The 21,881-nt window shown below is 44.0% G+C and overlaps 3 protein-coding genes across 3 annotated transcripts in view; 2 read left to right on the forward strand and 1 right to left on the reverse strand.

The window, feature by feature from the left end:
• LOC126564164 (G-protein-signaling modulator 2) overlaps positions 1 to 21,881 on the forward strand; it is a 432,630-nt gene that overhangs the window by 210,711 nt on the left and 200,038 nt on the right. The window lies entirely within an intron of this gene.
• LOC126563964 (dual specificity calcium/calmodulin-dependent 3',5'-cyclic nucleotide phosphodiesterase 1) overlaps positions 1 to 21,881 on the forward strand; it is a 121,170-nt gene that overhangs the window by 25,042 nt on the left and 74,247 nt on the right. The gene's annotated exons all lie outside the window — the stretch shown is intronic.
• Positions 14,735 to 16,655, reverse strand: LOC126564813 (alpha-glucosidase-like). Its single transcript, XM_050221926.1, has 3 exons — positions 15,446 to 16,655; positions 14,937 to 15,373; positions 14,735 to 14,870 (listed from the first exon to the last, which is right to left on the reverse strand). Exons 1-3 carry the CDS (start codon positions 16,616 to 16,618, stop codon positions 14,735 to 14,737), a joined length of 1,746 nt encoding a protein of 581 aa, XP_050077883.1. The 5' UTR covers positions 16,619 to 16,655.

Here is a 21,881-nt window from a genome sequence, read left to right on the forward strand (position 1 = left end):
AACTGTCATGTGTGTTTAAAATTACATTTATCACATTGAGCAACGAGATTGTGTCGTACCATCGTGGGTAACACCTTGTTGTGAATGAAAAATAGAATAACGTTTTAGATTGAACCTTTCTAAAACCATTCCATTCTTTGGTTTAAAAATTACTTTAGACAAGCGATTGTTTTGTACTTTACAAATGATATTAAAACAACCAGCTTCAACCTTTCTCTCCAACCAATTCCCATAGTGGGGAGCTCACATCGGGAGCAGTTCATTTTGTCCCTAGCAAATCATTTCTACCCAAGCTTCTCTCTTGCGCACATACACACACACACAAACGCAACCCCATCGGGTGTTCATTTCTCGAGCATAAAACCCGTCATCCAAAGAGCTCTGGCCAGAAAGAGATGCTGCACGAGCCAACAACCCCTAGCCTGGCGTGCGTTCTCTTTGAGCGAAACCGCGCTTGTGCGTGCATGAACTTCAGAAGAGAGACCGTCCGTTCGGGCTGGCAGCAAGTGGCAATGCTTATACAGCAGCAGCACCAACAACAACAACAAAACGCATGGCCCTAACGAGGACGTCTCGCGACACAAACCACGCGAAAGAAACAGTTTGTTTCAAGAAAGCATCGCGTTCGCGTGCACCACAGCCTCTCGATTGAAACGGGCAAACGTGGGACTGCTTTTCGCGCGTTTAATTCACGGTCGCGTGCGGATGTTTTTTTCGGGACGAAATCGATCGCATACTGGTACGTGTTCTCGGGTGTCAGCATACCGCACCGAGTGTTGATTAAAAAGACGAGATTTGGTACAGATAAAACCAATTATTTTATGCGCACAACACAACGCAAAGCAAAATCGCAGCAAAAGGACACTTTCGGGCGCCCGCGCGCGGTTCGTTTAAATCGGCATATTTGCGGTTCTTACTTTCGTGACCTTCGCAACGGATCGATTGCACGTTTAATCGTAAAAATCTTCTGTTTGCTTGCCCGAAAACACTCAAGACTTAAATTATCCCCGGGGAAAATGATTAAAATCCATATCGCAACGCTCATCCGTTCGAGCGGTGCCGCTGGCGGTCATTTGCCGGGAATGAAGCCACACAGTTAAATGAGCGCTAGTAAAATAAAACTACCAAACAAAAGCAGCAAAACTGCAACCAATCACAACCGGAAACATTAAACCATCGAATTGATACGGTGCTTCGGTGGACCGGTTTTTTTTTTTCTTGTGCTGTGCTGTGCGAGAGTAAAATTACATCCCAAACGGAACGTCCAATCCCATCGCAAAAATTTAAAGCTGGCATGGTTTGGTGCGGTTTTTGTGTGTGTGTGTTAATGAAAGGTTCGAGCAGAAAAGTAAACAAATTATTGTATTGAATAATGCTCTTTAAATCAATACGATCAGTGTTGGCCTATTTATTCGTACGCCAATAGTTCCAATAGTTACACCATCGTGGTGCAGTGTGTGTGTGTGTGTGTGTGTTTCCGTGTGAGAGTGTGTAGCTTCAACGGTTGATAAAATTATGTGAAAGCTTTGTGTTTTGCTTTGCTGACCACTGCAAAGCTGTATGTGAATGAGGAAAAAGCAAATAAATAGTGCTAACATAATATCTTGTGAGACCATCCATACGGTGGTGTCAGGTGAAAAAAAGGTGCTCTTGTTTGTGAGAATGAAGTCAGAAAGGCCCATTCGCTCTAGCTGTATTAATTTAATGGCGAAAAGAAGATCAAGAGAGTAGCAAACAAAAAACCCACTCCAGACGTTTTCTTTACTGCGGGGAAATCCTAGGATCGGCACACGAGAAAGATCAATTTGGGGAAAAAAATCGAAATGTTCAATTTGGTTCAATGTTCAACCCATTATACTCTGTATGAAATTCCTTCCAAACTAGGAGGGAAATTGTTTACCACAAAACAAAGCACAACAGTTCACGGAGACGAATGTATCCCATTGGGCGAAAATACACAAACACGCCCCGCTAAAGTAACATTTTCCATCCGCTCTTATCAAGAGTAAGAAAATCTGGATAAAATATCCTCAACCCCGACACCCATTGCAATATGAAATATTGTTCCTGTTGTACACCATTTTGCTTACGTACTTCGGAGTTCAGCAATTACAAGATGCACCTTGCTTTGGATGCTCCCATTTTTTCCTCTCGAAATTTGAATCAAATCTAAGCTTACCGGGGCCAAAGTGCGCACTTGTGAGGTAAACAAATAAGTAAACAAATTAGTGTCAGTAACACACATACGCACGGTTAAGTAAATAAACCAATCCCCATCCCCAGAGCATGCCAAATGGCTTGACCAAATGAAAGGGAGAGAGAGAGAGAGACGGAGCGTAAAGAAAAGTAGATCTGAACGTTATCCAGGACCAGAAGATGTTGTGTGTAGACTTGGTTGGGAATTTTAGTCGGGAAAAAAGCTTGTTTATAGTTAACCTTTCGCTTCAGACACGTTGGCCAAGATACATTTTTTACGTCACCGGATGTTTTACGGATGAGCTACGCGCAGGACGGGCTAGAAGAAAAACTAGACAATCTTTTAAGCTGAAAGATTTAGTGCGGGTTTGAGCATTCCTTCTTCTCTTTTGTTGATGTCTCAATACTGAAGCAAGTGTTGGTATTTTTCCAATTGAACGGTGATTATTTGCAACTTAAATAATTCTATTCTACCTGTCCGAGAAAGATTTTTACATACGTTTTATAACTAGAAATTGGATGCAAACTATCCCTTTATCTATCAATTATTATTATTTAATGCTCATAACCACTCAGTACGGATTAGTTCCACTTCTTGCGCATAAAAACACATTATCCCGCCGTTCGCACGCATGAAACCACTCATGATTAGTGAGGTAAAACTGTTATCCACACACCAAACAATGCCCGATACGCTAAGCCTAATACGACCAGAAACCACTTCATCAATCTCAATACCACCAGCCGCGAATCGATGAGTGAACGAAATGGGCAGCATTAAATCATGCTTTTTTGACAACAACAGCCCTGTCCAGTTCCACCCAGCTCCAAACAGGAGGAAGAAAGCACCCTTGCTGTCAAAAGCTGATTGACAAGTTGTTGTAAAATGGTCCAAACCTAGATGGATGTCTATGATTATGCCTTGAAGAAAGCAATGTTTTTTTTCTTCTTTTCTACTTCATACAAGCAACATATGTTGTGAGCACAGATTTGTGTCTGTAACATTTTCTTTCAACACTCAATCGAAACCAATGGCGCCTGGATAGTTGTGGCCAGCAGGTTCCTTGGGTTTGGCCATCCAAAAGTCCTTCTTTTTTTGTTGTGACTGTAGCAGGCAACGAGCTGCAAGACCATTTGCCAAACCGTCGTTTGCGCACCATCTGTGTATGGTACCTTATTAGGGATGGTTGACCGTAAGGGTAAGGTGATTGTGTAGCATTCGGGTGCACTAATGATGGTCGTACAGTCACAATATCTGTCTCCAGCCGCCGTCCTTGCATGCGGGATTATCAACTCGCATAACGATGATAGGTGATGAATGTGAAGCAATTTTGGATGGTGTGGAGCCAATTTCGTTGAGCCTACCTTGGAGCAAAGCTGTGGTGGCATCCCTTTAACAATAGCTATTAATAACGAGCGTCCCCGAGCCTGGCCAACATTCAATTTGCCTGGTAGATGAGTCGAAAATTAATAACAGCCTTTGCTAAGCCGATCATTTGTCACGGTGAGGTTAATTTGGCTGACATAAAGACATGTCTGCTGAACATCTTCATTGATTAAGCTTCATTGAAGCTCAACTATCTGAACAGTTCAAACTTCTGTGTGTAGCAAATGTTTAGGATATTTGAGAGATAAAATATTGAATCAAAAAGTTCAAAAAGTTTCAAAACCCGACTTTCAAATTCGTCTCTAAGGCAATCAACTTCTCGTAATTTAATCAGCCGACAGCTTTATGACTTTCGGGGTTTGGACAGACCTGTAGGAAAAAAAAACACACAAACAACAGTTGGCAATCTCTACTTCCATCTGACAACACACTAATCACCATGTTTTCTACAAAACCGTTTCACTGTAACCTCCTGGTAAACTTGGGAACTAATTCACCTGTCTCATAAAATTCCTACCAGCTACCCGACCCGGCTCGATTATGTGCTGATAATGATGTCTAACTACCCCGCCAGCATTCCTTTCCGGGCATCAAACCCCATTTTGCCAGCACCAACCATTGTGTGTTGAAGTCGTTGTGCACTAGTTTTAAGGTTTTTGCGAAGCTGCCGAGCAAGTTAACCGTAAATCACGGATGTGCCTTCCAACCAAACGGCTGCGGGTGCGTGTCTTAAAGGCTAAGTCAAGGGGGAAACATCTGGGGGCTGCCGGTATGGTTTGGTTTCGGGTGCAGGAAACATAAAAAGTCCTTGCTCGAATGCTTCAACCTACGCTGTGCCCCACAGGCGGATATGGGTGGGAAGAAACCAGCAAAACAGGATAACAACCGCAGAAACACATTAAATCGTTTGTGGTTTTGTTTCCTCATTTCAATTTTCAATTTCCCAACCCACTGCTTTGGTGCTCGGATGTCTGATGGTTGGTGCGGTGTGGGAAGCAGCAGCATAATCGGTGGGAAAACGGTTTCATGTGCCGACAAAAAGGGAAACACTAAAGAATGGATGAAAGGCACGTTTCTGGAAGATAATAAGGCTGAGATTGAGGCAAAGCAAGTGCCACTAGCCGACTGAACAAGTGGCACGTGCGTTTTGCTGTTCCAGTCATGGGAGGAGTTTATTTTTATTCCAGCATGATCCACAAACAGAACCCACAGTTGTTTAAGACATTGGGCTTTAAAAAAGTTTTCATTTCATTGCTTGAAAATGATTAAAAATGAGTAGCGATTTCACCACAAATTCGTTGGATCCTCTTCAGAAACAGTTACAACCCAAATAAACGATTAATTAGCATGATCTAGCCGATGCACACCATGTTGCAAAGCCGGTCCATTAAAGTTCGCCAAATATTGTGCCCGAGTAATTTAACACTTTTACTAATGAATGTGTCAACTCGCTTGCCAAACTTGAGAACACCCGTTCTTCTCATTTGCATCTTCAACCGAGGCACAGCACGTGAACAGATTTCCGTTTGCAGATAGCAGCAGTACATTCCCATCGCGCTATCTCGATTCACTCCCTAAGTTTCCCTTCACCAAAACCATTGCCAACTGATCATTGGTCGACACCGATCCGATCACTAAAATCATCAGTGATTGTGTCCGTGTGTCCGTGTGTTTCAATGCATCACCAAGTCTGAGCGCCGCTCATATCACATGGCTTGCCAATTAAATCACCGGCATCGGGCAGCTTCTTGCGCTTAAAACTAACCGAACGAGCGAACTCGTGACTCAAAAACCGGACGCCGGGTTTTGGGTTTTGTTGGGTCCTTGTGGAAAAGCTCGAGCTGCCTCTATCACGCGACATCTCGACATCGTGACGAACGAACGAAAATGGGACAAAAACACACAGCGACGGGGAAACCACGCTGTAACAAGGCGGACCCCATTAATCAAGCGGCCTTTGGCATAAGAAAGGTAACACCGGCACACGAGTGACAACCCTTTTTGTTTTGCTTGTGTAAACCCGCGACAAACCGACCGAAGGAGGAACACGGAGAAGTGTTTTCAATTAATTATGATTTTATATTGTCAGCACCGCTGTGAGCGCTGATCTTGTGGACAGCGGGGTGGACAGCTATTTACAAAAATAGTCCCTTTTGGTCAATGTTGCCCTTGGTGGTTTTAGGGTGCTTCCATCCGAAGAACATTAGGGAAGGGCAGCTAGGACAGGATGCAACAGATTAGGTACAAACTAGGAGGTTCATTTTTCCCGCCCCAGGAAACCACCTTGTGCGCAACGCCGGTTTATCGTACCAAAAAACACCCAGCGTAGAACACCACTAACGGATATCGTGGTGTTTGAAGATCGCTGAAGAATTCGCTTGTTTTTGGTTTGGTAGCGGCGGGTGAAACAGCGAACAGTGAAGGAAGGTAGCACCGTATGTAAACAAGTCGTAAAATTAGACTTCACAAACCGAACCGATCGATGACCGTGAATGGGGCCAATGTTAGGTCTGGCTCGGGACCGGGCTCGGCTCGAGTCTGTGATTTGTTGATACTGACACACAAAGGCGATCTGTTTTCTTCCTCTTCCTGCTTCTACGACGTCTTTTGAAGTAACAGACCAGTTTTATACGTTAAAAGTCTTCATTTTTATCACATTAAGATATTACTAGCATGGGGAAGTTATCGATGTTGACTTAAAATCATGCTCAAGAGGACTACTTAAAAAAATTAAAAAATTTCGTCAGTCAAAGGGTTCAGTCTTTTGAGGACTGTATAATATTTTTGTCGGATTAAACCTCTCCCAAAGCATTTAACCATTCGATACAACAACCACATCACCAAAACAACTGACCTTGCCGAGGCGCTTCTTTCGCATGGGCTAAAATTAGCACTCTCGACGATGCTTCGATGTTTTTTTTTTCTCTCTTACATTTCACCATGTATCATCACCCAGCTAATCGTCAGCCCCATCACCTTGACGGTGTACCGTGGGATAATCATAAAGGCCTTCATCCCATCCCAACGCTTAAAAGGTGAGGCGACTATGGTGGACCAATCGACCACTGATACTGTCACCACTAGCGTAGCAAGGCACAAGTGCCATTTACCACTTCCCGCCAAAATTATCAAACTTCCTGCCCCAAAGCCATGATAGTTTTGCGGCCAAATTCCGGAAGGGGACAACCGCGACGCTTCGCGTACATCGTCAAAAGCGTCATAGCATGGAGCGCGTCATTGCTAATGTTTTATTTCTTTTGGTGTTTTTATTGATTTTTTGTTACAAAATTGTGTAGCGAAGGGAACGTGTAACGATTGGATTGGATACAATGTAAGTTGGGCATCGATCGGTGATTATCGATTTCTCATGGTTGAAGTTTATTTTTGCGAATGTATTGTGAATGAGAGCTGAGGTTGTAAAGCAAGCTTTAAAATGTAAAAGGGTAGTGAAAGAATTTTGATATGTGGTTTATTTTGTGCTAATGTTTATTATTTTTTGGATAAAAAACCTACATAAAAATATTTTATTTTTAACACACAAAACAGTGCAAAACTCAAGATTAAAAGATAGTCGTGTCACAGTTCATCCATCACGTCGCGTTATCAATTAACTTAATTGACACGATCTTCTCATACATGCGGATTTACTCGTGACACGAAACGCTCCGAGCATCATCACTCTCGAAATGGAGACTCCTTTTTATCGCGCAGTTCCATTGAAGCTTTGCCAAAAGGGATATTCACAAAGGATGTCAGTGTCGATAGCATTACACTCGGTTCCATCAAACTTGACGTGGCCGGTACAAGCTAAGCCTGAAAAAACATGGCACACATTTCATACACAAACACACGCGCGCACGCTTGGTGTCCTTGGACACACAAGACGAGCCTCGCAAGAAAAAGACCCATTGGTTATCGTGAATCCTCGTTCGACACCCTTTTTTTCATTCGCCAAAAAGAAGGATCAATCAAATCAATTTTAATCGTGTGTCCCATCGGTCGATCTATTTGATATCCGTCGTATCTCCTTTTCTCCACAATGTTGGGAAAAGCTTTGCAAAGGTGACAGTGTTATGTTCCATTTCGTTGATTCCGTTTCTCAGATTCCTTTTTACTTCGTTTACTTCATATGTGGTGAACAATTTTCTTCCCAGAAAGAAACAGCCTTGAGCATCATTTTCATCTTAAAGCATATTATCGTGTGCCACAAAGCCTGGGCGGAATGGAAGAGCAGAAAATTATTGATATTCCTGATTGTGATCGGATCATTCTGGTCGCATCAAAAGATCACACGAAACGAAGCAGTTTATACCCATCCCGGCTAAACTACTAACGCTAACCATAATAATCTTCCTCGTCACACGCAAACCACGTGTAAGTGAAGGCTGGATAGAAAAACTTCCAACGTAAAGAGAAAATTTAAATTTTTGTCCACCCTGCAAAAATTTCGCTCGACCAAAACTGTGTCCAACAAAGCGAAGATCGGCTGTTTCCCTTTTCAACAGCGTGTGAACAAGTGGCGCACGTTTGCACGAGCGACTCAATCTTCCTTCCAGGTGTCCTTGAAATGTTTTGCAAACATTTGCCGGGGCCATCACTTCACAGCCCCAAAAGCACCAGGAACGGCCTCAATCTGATTTGATCACAGGCAAATCATCAACCGAGGACAGTATTTTTCTAGCCACCTTCTGCACGATGTCCTTCAAACCGTTGAATAGCAAATGTCGAAATCTCAAGTTACCTTCCACATCAACCGTCTAAGGAAGCGGAATGTTTAGATCCTTCCCTCGGCATGTAACGAGAGCGAGGAACCTCTGCCACACGATGAGGAGGGTTTTATTAAGGGTGACGCATTTCGCATGACATATCTTTACATCCTCCAAGATTGTGGGGTGAAACAAAGCAGCACCACACGTCGTGTCAACGGAGATGAAGAAGATGGACTACTTCTTCCATGAAGGATAACATTATAGCAAGATGGTGCGGTATTATTTCTTTCCACAATATGTATGCATGCAGGCCACCGGAACACTGGCACGGGCAAAAGCAAGACAAAGGAAAATCGAGCGGGAGATAGAAGGCTGACAAGGTTCGAGGGTAAAGTGAAATTTCAAGCACGTCGAATGATGAAAGATTTGTACGATGTGATTTGCGTATTTCTGCTTTTAAGTTCACGCGTCAAGTCGGTGTATCCGTCCTGTCCCGTTTCACGTGGTTGGCTAAATCCTGCAATATTTAAAACGGGCTTCCTACGAAAGGATGCCAAAATACAGTATTCAGTGTTTTATGTCACCGGAAAAACGCTCATCCCATTTGCAAATTTCAAGAATCCACAAGAAATACGCATCATGTGTATCAGGATTATTTACTGGCAAAATCAAAGAAGAAAATGATTTTACTGTAAAAACTGCTTGCTTCTTTTAGGAAGCGTCAGATGTGACTCTTGTTCATCATCTCATCATAAATTCAATAAAATACAGAATAAGCACGACTGTGGCTTATCGATCTTCATAAACCGCCAGTAAGATTATTGTTTAAAAATGAATCTCAAAGCTTTCCTTGTGAAGGATTGATTGAAATTTCATTGGTGATTGTAAAATCAATAATTCTACAACAAACGCGTACAAGCTTTACACACTCAACTTAACGATTCATTTTGCACCTATATTAAACCCTTCCATAAAAAGAACGCTTTTTTAAAAGCCATGAAACCATCTCTCAAGTAGGTAATCGAGGGTCAAACGCCATGACATTTTATTGATGGTTTGGGTGACTTTCCTTTCGTTTTGCCAAAGCATCAAAATGATCAAACTACACTACGGTTGTGTCACCGGTTGCTCAAGTAATCCGCTTTTCCCGTGCCACATTTGTTCGTCCGAGACCGGATCTTGTAGAAATAAATCCCCTCTTACAATGTATCGTAATCCTACACACTCTTGCTTTCACCGTGCTCTGTGCCGCATTGAAATTATGAAAATGCTGACAGATTTCATGCGAAAGCATGCTACCATGTTAGAAGCGGCTGTGGAGCTTTTTGTGGCTATGCAGGTGTGTTTAAGGTGGTGCGCAAGTGTTACATTTTAAGTCGGGCATTAAGAGTTGCCGAAGTGCTGTGAATAGAGGCGCCTGCCTCTATAGGCAACAGCGACACCATTACATGACATTAATCGTGTTGTACAAACAGAATTATTGTTCTATTTCGAGGTTGAATGATGTGACACGGTGGCAAAGAGGATGCTTGAATTGAGAATTGCTTACAGGTTTCATTGATTAATGAGGGAAAACGTCTTTTTTGAACTACTCAAAACTATCTTTTTAAGGGCCAAATAGTTGTATTCACAATCCGATCATCAGTTATTTGAGTTGAAAAAGCTCCCCACAAAAAAGCCTCACATCATCAGCCTCTGATAAGCTAAAAGATATTTTCTTTCAATTATTAATCCTAAACGACTCGAAGGCTGCTACTACCCATTAGACCGTGCAATTTAACGAAAAAAGTTACATTTTTTATCAAAGAACGCTTTCTTAATGGCCTTTTATGGTAAACTGTTTTTACGCTGCTGTGTCTACATTCTTTTGCCAATTTTCCACCTTAAGGGCAGCATTCGAAACTTCACGACTGTTTGCGGATCGATTTTTTATCTGCCTTCCTTCGGTGCTGTGTGATGAAACGATTGTTTCGAGGGTTCACATCGCATGCCTGGTTGGCTGCGTTGCGCCGGATGCCGAATATTGTTTTACGCAAAAACCAAGTACCCTCGAAGCGGAGAGTGGAAAACGCCCGCAACAAAACGTACTTGGGAAAGGCAATGAAAATCAATATCCACACTGGTGCAATGAGAAGGGAAAGCTTGACAGCCAGCAGGCACATGATAAAACATGCCCGAGAGGTGCCAAGCAGGCATGGCAGGAGGTGCGAGGGACATTTGTGAAATGTAAAGCAGAATGGAGCGGGCAACCATGGACCGGGAACAGCTAGTGGCAATGAGCTTTTGAATTTGTTTTTCCTCAAATCGGCTTCTGTGTCGAGTACGTCCCGGGGACGTACGGGGATAAGCAATTTGACACCTTGCTTTGATATAAAATCGTGCATTGATGGCACCTTTTCAATAAGGGATAAAGTAAGCGATTTAACGTTGTTTTCAGAGAAAATTATGTACAAAAATGAAACATTGAATTTCATACGAACCAGAAGTTGAAAAATGAGCAAAGGAAAAAGTAAACATACACCCACCAGGAGGTCACAGTTAGAAGCACTTAGTCTGATTAAATCGTTCTCTACCTCAATCAACACCCTACTTTCCCATCAATTTCCTTCCTAGATACCATACTGAATAAATCTAAAACACTGTCAGTCGCTCTAACCCTACCATTGCTCGTGTTCTATTCTATTTTACATATTTCAAACCAAAAGCTCTATGAAACCACAACCACAAACTGTTCAACACACACAAACGTATCCACCAGCTCTCAACACTTCTGTTTGCTGAAGCTGAAAAATCACGCCTGGTTACGGCTGAAAGCTTAAAAGTAGATTCAAGTTTCACGACGCTCTCGAAGGGCACGTTGGAGTCACCGAAATGGGTCTCAAAATTTTATTACATTTGCAATAAAACAAAACTTTATCTTCATTGTCAATTTCTGCAAACGTGTTTGTGCCATGTTCGCTCCGGTTTGCGTCACTCGGGCGTTACATGGCAAGAACCGAGAAAAACTTATTATCAACAGTCAACGATGCTGTTTGATATGGGCTTCTGGCGCATGGAATATGCATATTTATGAGTAGCGGTTAGACCACAAGGTTACACAACAATATGAGCTTTGATATTGAAAATATTTTTGTAGGTTTTTTTTTCTAACATTTTAGGCTACTGCTTACAGATTTTTTAACCGAAAACTTTAAAGACAAAAATATTTAAGTTGAAAGTACTTGTCCCAGTATCGTTTAAAAATAAGTCACATCAAATAGAATCAATATTTAACCAAAATTCAATTACCACATTCACTGTGCCACATATCGCACAAACATAACCATAGGAATGGGCGCGAAAACCAACCCTTACACTCGCCACAATCAAACGAATCGATGACGACTGGGCAAAGATGTCATAAAATTATCATACTCACAATATTTGCTGTTAGAAACGCGTCATTTCCTTGCGCCACGCTCAACCAAACTCACCCGTCTCTAGTCCAAAGTTTTCCAATCAGCTACAAACTGGACCGAACAGGAAAGCCACTATCAGTAGCAAAGGAGCGCGAATGAAAGGGTTGTGGGTTGTAGCATTTAAATAGCAATGCCCTTTTTCCCTTCCTGGACAACAAACTTCCCCGACCCCGACCACGACTAACACCGTGCTATTATACCATTCGCCGCCGCGCCTATCGATAAAGGGTGGAAAATGGGTAAAGTTTTTCTCTCAATCGATACGCACGACTGCACCAATACTTTGTCCCCCTGGAGCATAGTAAACTGCAGTCGAGCTATGCGCCACCACCACCACCAACACAACTGGATACGTCGTGAGCGGGTGTGTTTGTGTTTTCTTGTGGCGCAGACAGTATGGTTTGTTGTAACCTCGTTATCAGTTTCAGCAACTATTTTCCCTACACGTTTTCCTCGCGGTTTCTAATACAAACACACACACACAGATACAATCGCGTTACGAATGGAACACGTGTTTCACAGAGACTGTTCGTCTGCTCACGATAAATTGCTAGCAGGTATTTGTGATGAATTGCTGGCCCGATTACAGCTGTTTCGTCCGGTCCGGAAGATTCTGACAGGGTGAAAATCCTTCTTTTCTGCCTCGTTCATCGAAATGACCTCTACTGAACTGGCATACGAGCATAAATCGTGACACGTTTTGCCTTCATGTTTTTCTTCCATTCGGGGCTTTTTTTTTTGTTTTGCTGCTTCGCTTGCTTCCGTCCCAATGACAAACAATCGTCATGCTTGTACCGGAAGTGGTCCAGCGGCAGTCTATCATCGTCCTTTCAAACATTCAAACGAAACCAGTTTCAGTTACCAGCCTAGCACGCGAAAATGGGGCGGCCTCACACAAACTCGACCGATTGTCCGGAAAATCGGACACTCAGAACAAAAGTGTCGGAAGCGCGTTGCAGGAAAGCAGAAACGATGGCACGATCCTTTCCTGTAACCGTTCCGGTTAGGCTCATTCAATCGCCACTCTCGCCATTTGAGCCAGAGGTTGCGAATTTTGTTCAACGCCACGCCAAAAAAAAAACACACACAAACGACATGCTAAAATAAAAACAAACAGCAAAAGAAATCAACAAAAACCCGAATGACCCAAACCGTCGACGTGAGGTCAAACTCACGGCCCGCCGGTACGGAGGACGGAAAATAAAAACATCTCCCTAGAGTGGTCAGTGCTTAAAAGCATTCAGGCAGGAGGTGGAAATGTGTAGCGGACTACGTTTGTACGGCTTGTTCAGGGGCTTGGGTCAGACATTTTGCAGGGGTTTTTTTTTCTTCTTTTACTGTTATTCTTGCAGTATTTTATTACTTCCGCACGATTTGCTCGTCACAGAAATGGTACGACAATGAGAGCAACAAAACGAAGCAATGGTTGTTTTCCTTCCCGATCCGGGGCACTCCGTATCGTTATCGAGCAGTGCTTCAGCAGGCCATTGAGATGTTAGTTAAATCGAAACTGAAACCTTCTAATAATTGCTTTATTCTGTTGTGAAATGTCCTTCTCAATCGATGCTGAAATCGATCTTTTTAGTTGGGGAAAAGGATGAATTTATTGTGTGTTGAATCAATTATTCGTTTAAAAATGCTTCGAAAATTCGTTTTTTTTTTCCAACACGAGCACTCTTTTTTCCTTATAAAATAAACCACCCATAAGTCATTTTCATTACAACCCTACAAAATTCCTCTACGCCCAACGAAAATCTAATTTCTCTTATTACATTTCTTCATAAATTACATCTCACCTGCGCTGAGTTTTTGACAGCATAACACCCCAGGAATTAGCTTCAACATTTTCTTTCGTGTCAAACTATTTTTCCAAGCCCAACCCATCTGCCGTCCAGTGCTTGATCTAGATTTATTATTGCCATACCCTATCCTACTGAAGAAGTCTTTCCTTTTCTTTCTCTTTCTCACTCTCGGAATTTTTTACACATTTTTTTCACTTTCATCATAAGCTGGCTCAAACTTCGTAAACCACCCAAAACTCGCCTCTCCCACAGACTACAGGATGGGCATTATGAAACGATCTTAAACTTCAAATCCCATTCCACCCGGAATGATCCATCATGGCCAGGGCGAATGATTTAGCTTCATACATATTGCACCGTGAGCTGCCACAACCCTAGCACAACTTTGCCAAAACCCGAAGCTCCCCCCGAGTTCACACTCAACCGCACGGTCAAGTACAAGCAGTCCCCGGGAAGCTACATTTCAGGCACAACCTGCACTTGTACCCCCAGCGGGGCAGCTTATGCTGTGCCCAAAGATCCACATCGTTGTTGTAATTACTCTCATAACGCCCGCATCCGCCGATCGCCCTCTCGCTTCACCGGGTTGCCGGGAGTTCACTTTCTCGTGCAATCTTGTTCTTCCGGCGACTGTCAGTGTTCGGTTGTCTGCGTTGGCACAACACAGCTTGCACTCCCCAGTGCCCTCCGTCCACAGAAGAGGTTTGTTAGCTTCGGGCATTAGCGTTTTTTTTTTTCTTGTTGCAACTCCACCAAACGCGTGCCACGCCGCACCGAACGGGTCTCTGCCGGAAACAATTAATTACGCGCGACAGCACGCGAATTTCTACGCCAACCGGGCGCACACGAAATGTGGCACCGACACTTCTGGCACACCGGTCTGGAACGTTGTGTGCATACTGCACTGCTCACGACGCGGGGCTGTACGTGCAACGACATCGCCGCAAGTTGCATAGCCCGGGCCGGTTGTTTCGTCACGCCGCGAGTGTCGCTCAAATTGGTAAAGTTTAAATAAGTACTCCGGGCGAACCGATTTCAATTAGGTTTTGTTTGGTGAAGGGAATAGACGCGGTACCGTACCGAGAGAAAAATTCCCTCTCATGATGATGTGCTAAAAAGATTGTCACAATTAATAGCATGGTTCGTTTATTAAACATTTTAACGTGCTACAACAAAATTGCTTTAAAGCAGGTGCTTGATAGCCACCAAAACAACAGCAATAATTGACAGCTTCAGTCCAGCCGCTCCAGAAACAACAGCACGCAACACAACCGAATCATAATTCAGCAGGGTCAGCTGATGAATATCAATCTCATCCCTAAACATAAGAAATTAATTAATGACGATTAATGAAGGGACTATTATCAATTGTTCACCAACTTACCCATCTTTGTAGTTGGAGTTCGGCTGCGCTATCTCCACCTTCATACGTTCGGGCAGGTTGACAAAGTCGCCCAGATCGACCGTTCGGCTACTGTCGGCCATATTTATCACGGTGACAAGCGTATCCTCCCCATGAAGCTCTCGGCTAAACGCGTACACATCTCGCCCTACGGTACGGTGAACAAACTCTCCGTGCACCAACGTTGGATGGCGCCGCAGTGCCGTCAGTTTACGGAAATGTTTCAGCGTACTCTTCTCAGCCGCCTCCTGCATCTTCACGTTGCGCGTTGGATAGTCGGGATGCAGTGGTAGCCAAGTGGTACGATTGCTACTGAACCCGGCCGATATCGTACTGTCCCACTGCATCGGTGTACGGTTCGGATCACGGTTGTCATACGTTTCGGCTTCCTTGTAATCGAACATTCCGATCTCTTCGCCCTGGAAAAACAAACACCAGATAACCAATTATTTGCGAACTTATACAGATCTAGCGTTGCGATCTATTCTTACATAGTACGTGATGCTTGTGCCCGGTAGCGTGTGCAAGACGGTCATCACCTGATCAACATGCACCAGTCCAACACGTGTAGCAACCCGCGAATGATCGTGCGATCCCGCCACCCAACTTGGCGTATGGCGAGCCGGCATATGGTTCAACCAAAAGTCGATCGATTGCTTCAACCCGATCGAATTCTGATCGTGCCGGAAGTCGTAGATCAGCTGAAAGTTAAAGGGCATGTGTGCACCTTGCCGCGTGCCGGTCGCATCCTCATAGTACAGCATCGTGTTCTCAATCGAAGCGTACGCCTCCGTCATAATGATAATGGTTTTGTTGACACGCCGCCCATAATCTTCACACAGCTGTCGCCATCCGTACACCACACCGTACGTGTCCGGGTTATCTTTGGTGTAGATGTGATCCAGCTCATCGTACGACCCGGGAGCTCCCCAGCCTGGTGGCTCATCGCGCAGCTCCGGATCCTCGAACATGTGATTGATGGCGTCGAGCCGGAACCCATCGACACCCTTCTCCAACCAAAACGTCAGCATGTTTGTCATCTCTTCCACCACGGCCGGATTGCGGTAGTTCAGGTCGGCCTGTTTTTTCGTAAACTGATGCAAATAGAACTCCCCACGCCGTTCATCGTATGTCCAGGCCGGCCCACCAAACACCGAAATCCAATTGTTCGGTGGCTCTAGTGCTCCCGTCACCGGATTCAGTTTCCCTGGCCGCCAGATGTAGTAGTCTCGGTACTTTGCGTTCCCGGTTGCAGATTGCACGAACCAATCGTGCTCGTCACTGCTGTGGTTCGGTATAAAGTCCAGCATCAGCTTGATGCCGTGGCGGTGCGCTTCCGCGATCAGCTCCTCCATATCCGCCAGCGTACCATACTCCGGCTGGATGTTATAGAAATCGGCCACATCATACCCAAAGTCTGCCAACGGCGACACGAACGGTGGGCTGAGCCAGGTCGCATCGATGCCCAATTCAGCGAGGTATTCGATCCTCGAGGTGATTCCCTTCAGATCGCCTATACCATCACCGTTGCTATCTTGAAACGAGCGTGGATAGATCTGATAGAACGTGGCATGCTGGTACCAGTCTTTATCGTCCACCGCCTGCAAACCACACACAAAAATCACCACCAAACCGACGGTGACCACTGGTCGGAAAAACGTCATCCCTGCCTTTTTTGTACCGCACGGTACGGTAGTTGCACTGACACTGACAGATGGGACCTACAGCCAGTCCGGTGAGTGCGGCGGCCCGCACATCTATTTTCTGCCCCAAGTGGATGATGATAATGATAACGACTTTATTAAACTTTTGTTATTTTCACATCGATCCAAGGATCTGGTGGAACCGATGGAGGGGGACCATGGCAGCGATTACAACGCTAAAGAGCATACCGATAAGATAGCTCGGGCTGGATGCTAAATTGCACGGTTTTATGGTGGCAGACAATCATGTTTTACTGTGCCGAAGCATAGCGCGGGGAATCGATGCGTCTGAAGCGTGAATTACGATTCAATTCCGTTTGTGAATTGTTGACGCTGTAATGGAATTTATAGCTTTGAGATGCTTCGCTGTTAAACTGTCTTTTTTAATTTATCTCGGCTGATCTCGATAAAAGCATAAGAACTGGTTCACTACTTAAGCACACAATAAATTGGCTGCATTGTCAAGAACTGTGATACTTCTTAAACACATTGTTAGCAAGTAGTCAACCACTCAAGACATGAGCACAGGACAACATAAATTGTCGAGCGGAAGCACTTATTGGCTGATCTTTAAAATGTTGTACATCGGAAAACATAAAAAGGCATGTCATAGTATGACAAGAATTGGAACATTTTCATACGAAAAAGACAAAAGCACCAGAAGGGTGGCCATAAAACATTGCCGCACGATGAACGCACCCCGTTTTTTATTATGCTGAAAGGCCAAACTTTTCGCGGTCAAATCAAGTGGTTAAGATTATGAACTCTTGCGACGAAACTTTCCTTCGTATGAACGATCGCTCACACACAAATTTTACCCCCCAACTCGTGTTGGCCTTCAAACAATCCCGCTGAAGGAGGTGCTGACACATTTTTCGCTAACTTTGTGTTCTTTATGAAGGGGAAAACTCTTCTGTGCGACATCTGGAAAGCGCTATATCGGCGTTATGGAGTCTCCGAGTACGTAACAAAAAATAACAAAACTGTTCTTGGGTTATTGGTGTAGGTTCCACGCGATTTTTTTTTTCTAGTCGCGTTCGCTTTATCAGGAAGTAGGCAAGATAGCTTCAGTATACGCATCGATTCTTCGGGATGGTGATGATGATAATGGTTGATGATTGTTTTTATGACCGAATCTACCATTTACCAACGAGATGTCATTTTCACGGGGAGAGAGCAAAAGAGGGGGTGGGTGGAAAGGAAGGGAACCTCCAACAAACTGGGTACCGTGGACAAACGTGCACGTATAGTGGAGTCGTTAAAGAAATTTATCTCACCCTCATGGAGGCAAGCTCATGGAGGAACGCGAATGGATAGATAATTGAACAATCGATGCGCGAGCTACGAAGGCCTCGGGATGGCACTACATCTCCCCTGAGAACCATCGCTTGCTCCACTCTCGATATGGCACTATCGGGTTAACCACGATTGATCACCACCGGCTAGGGTACGAAATGTTCCCGCGATTCACTTTCACCATTACGGAGAATTATTCACAGGAGAACTCCTGTGCCAATTATGGAGCTGCAAAACAGAAAAATTTCAGCTTTTGTTTTTCTAGTTCACAGCATTTGGCCAGCAATTAGCCACCGGAGATGGTGCATAATAAGCCACCCGGACGAAGCTTCCCCTTCGGGAGAAGCCGTTTCGTTATGCGCTACTCCTAACACACAGCGAACTAGCACCTTCGGACGCGATGGCTATCGTAATCAATTAATTAATTAGTCGATTAACCTAGAAATCGAGTTGACTGTCGCACATCGCACAAACCTGTCACTGGCTCCTGACTAAACCAAGCGATAAAGTTGAGACAGAAGATCGCCAGTCGGTGCAGTTTCCCAAACCGCTAAGCGCTCGCCACCGGCCCAGTGAGTGGTACACCCGTGCTGAAGATGAATTATTGATGACCTAAAGCCGTCAGTCGCACAAGATAGTCCATTGCTTTCCCGTACAATTACAAACCAATTACCGGGTACCCTGCGCCTCTTTGTCGCAACGTGCCGCACTTTACTACGGTGAGGCCAAAGGCGATCATCCAGTTACATTCCCGGTAAGCTAGCATTAACTGGCCCGAGAGCTGACGGGCGGAAGAAAAGAGACAGCCAGTCTAGGTGCCGGTGTACATTCCCAGCGTGGAATGAGAAAATGCACTGCGCTGCCAGTGAAAAGACTATCCATATGCAGTGCCGGAGGTGATAGGAACTGCAACAAAAGTACTTTCCACCTGATGATTAATGCATGACCGCCGATCCGGTCCACACGGTTAGTATTCGGAGTCATAAAACGGCTCTCTACACTGGTGTGGTGCATCTTTACTAGCTTCACAGTGAGCACCTATTTAAGATTTCCCTCGAGTATCGTCTATAACCGCTTGGGCGATTAACTTGACGACGTTTCTACGACGATTTTGGGGCTTTACTCGTTTGCTATTCTAAGGGAATTTTAAGCACTCTACGCGAGTGGGTCATCGTTTATTTTCGAACACAAAAATTACAACCCCACACTAACGGCATCGTAAACGGACGTACCGCGTCAAGTTCTATGAAGTTTGAAACCATTTAAATCAACAGCACTCACACACGTTACGGTGTACCTTTCAAAGTCTTGTTTTCGATCACAAACAGGAACTTCGTTTACAATTTAATTTTGTTATTCCCTCGATACCCATCCATTTTAACGTTACTAGAAGGGTAGAGTACATCACTACACTCGAGGGCAGCGTATCCTCAAAACATACCCCGTCCGGAGATGAATATTGTACACGACCCGGTAAGTTGTTACCAATACCCGCAAGTACTGCCACTTGTCCGAGGTCTTTCAAGGTCTGGTGCACACTTAAGTGCTTCTGGATTTTCTTAAAAAAACGAATCCAATCACTGCACTGAGCGGACTGGCCTTTCAAAGCACTTCAAGCTAAAGGGTCAATCATGCCAGCAGAGTATGGTGAATCTATGTTCTACCACCGGCAATACCTGACCTAAATTTTGATCGAGTGTTTTACTTACTCTCACTCGAAGTCGACAGATCGAAAACGATTGAAGCAACCCATGACGAAAAAGCTGCATCAAGTTGAAGATTTCAAATGGCACGGGAATAGCAGCTAAAGTGAGGTTAGCGTATTGATCTTGTATGGTTTTAGTATCACAACAATTAAGAGGTAGTTTTTTCACTCTCTTATTTAAAGCTTTCCCTTAATGCTTTTCCGTTTGACTGAATTGGATTGAAATGTGACCCAAAACCTTCTGCCACACACAAATCTTAGCCTCATACTTTTTATTTACAGCTTGCTAAGCAAGTTTCGCTTCGAGCAAGTCGCTCCAAAACAAAGCATACGCGTCACAACCTTAGGAGTGCTGCACACACTATTGTCATGTGCCTGGATATCCGAAAGGGTTTGGTTTTCCCCACTCCCCCTTACAGTCGCCATCTCCTTGCAAAGCCGTTTTTGGACAAAAGTTATGCTGTGCGCCATTTTTGCACCAACGAATCGAAAGCTTGGGACTGTTCCGTCGTACCGTTACGGCCCCGTAGCGAAACAAGCCACCCATGACATATTTATGACCCCGGATGGAAAGCTCTGCAAGAGAATAAAACTACTGGGAATGGGAAATACTAGAATTCCTACACGAGTAGCCCGAAATGTCGTCACGAAATAGGATTGGTTGGTTCGTTCCTCGCAAACGAAATAACAAGAAGTTGAAGAAGGCGAAGAGTCAGAAGGACATAAGACAAACGAAACTGGCACCAGAGAGTCGTAACACGCGCACGGACGTTCGAATGGTGCCGTAAACTACACGCGTCCTTTCGTTTGGCGTGTGTATTAGTAAGGGACTGCCCTGGCGAAGGATTTTCGACGACGAATTTGTTTATTTTATTGCCAGCACTTGTGAATGCGGTGAAAACGTACACATTCGGCAGTATGCCCGTGGGATGGAAGCAAACGGGGAGCTGGAAAAATGGCGAAATAGTACAAAAACACATCCAAAAGAGAAGAATGATCGGCGTAAGTGTTGGCGCCTTGAGTGGCATCGTAAGTGGTCCATTTTGATGATCACGTTTATGTTCACCGCACGAGCATGTTTTCTAGTGACAGAACGATGCGTCTTTACTATCAAAACTTGCCATAAATTAGTGGAACCAATTTTTGTGTATGATATTGTGAAGCTTTATTACAAAAGCAAACAAGCGTGTGCTATCAACACTAAACATGCTGACATGCTAAAGTGTACCAAAGAGAGGAAAAAACTTTTTCGAATCAATTCAAGTCACCTTTCTGACTGGGGGAGAACTTTTCTCGGGACACTTACAATTTGTCCATCAAGCATGACAAACTGTTGTACCACTGGAAGAAGGCAAGACTGCTAATTACCATGCCATATACTTTTTGCCATATACTCTTCTAACGCCAGACGCCGTGGGGTAGGTTTCGAGTGTGAAAGCAAGTTGGTCAAACCCCATAATGATCAATACAGTATGCATGGCTAGTTTGCAAAGCATGCTCGACCGCTCTAGCCATTCATGGTGATGACATGGAGTCGCAAAGTTCAACTTTTAATGGGTCGTTTAGAAAACTTACTCATCGTACTTGCCTGACTTGTCGGAAAATGTGTACGGGTATTTTGGAAACAAATGGTTCACTCTTCTTGATCGTTAAAAAGTCAATGCATGGTTTGATCTTTCAGATATGTTTCCATTGCTTGTAATATGGAATAAATTTGTTGTATAATACAATTTCCGTGTTGATTTTAATTTTTTGTACACAGAACACCATCATCGACAATAAATATTGTGTCATTTTTCTTTACGCCTTTCGGAGCAAAGTGCTTTTTATTGGCGCTTGACACATTTTACTGACTCATGCTCTGCATCGCTCAAGCTTTCATCCAATCCTATCGCACCAGATTCAATAGTCTTTCATCCCAAAAGTATTTGCTAGCGCCAAATAAGCTTTCTCATCATGTTGATCATTAATCGCTAGCTAGGTAGAAAAACATGAGCAATGACAACACAATTGCTTCTTGATACCATGTATTATGGTAGTTAGACAAACAATACGAACGAGGATCGTGTTTCTGAAAAAAAGATACAAAAATCAAATTTTTAGAAGACGATTCTTTTTTTCTTGACTTGACGACCTGCTAGGTCACGCCGGCCATCTTCTAATGGCTTACTACACTTATCGGTACAACGTAGTGGGATAATCAGTTCTCTCTACGGGGGAAGC

This window comes from Anopheles maculipalpis, chromosome 3RL (assembly GCF_943734695.1).
Source record: "Anopheles maculipalpis chromosome 3RL, idAnoMacuDA_375_x, whole genome shotgun sequence".
In the NCBI taxonomy this organism is placed as follows: Eukaryota; Metazoa; Arthropoda; class Insecta; order Diptera; family Culicidae; genus Anopheles; species Anopheles maculipalpis.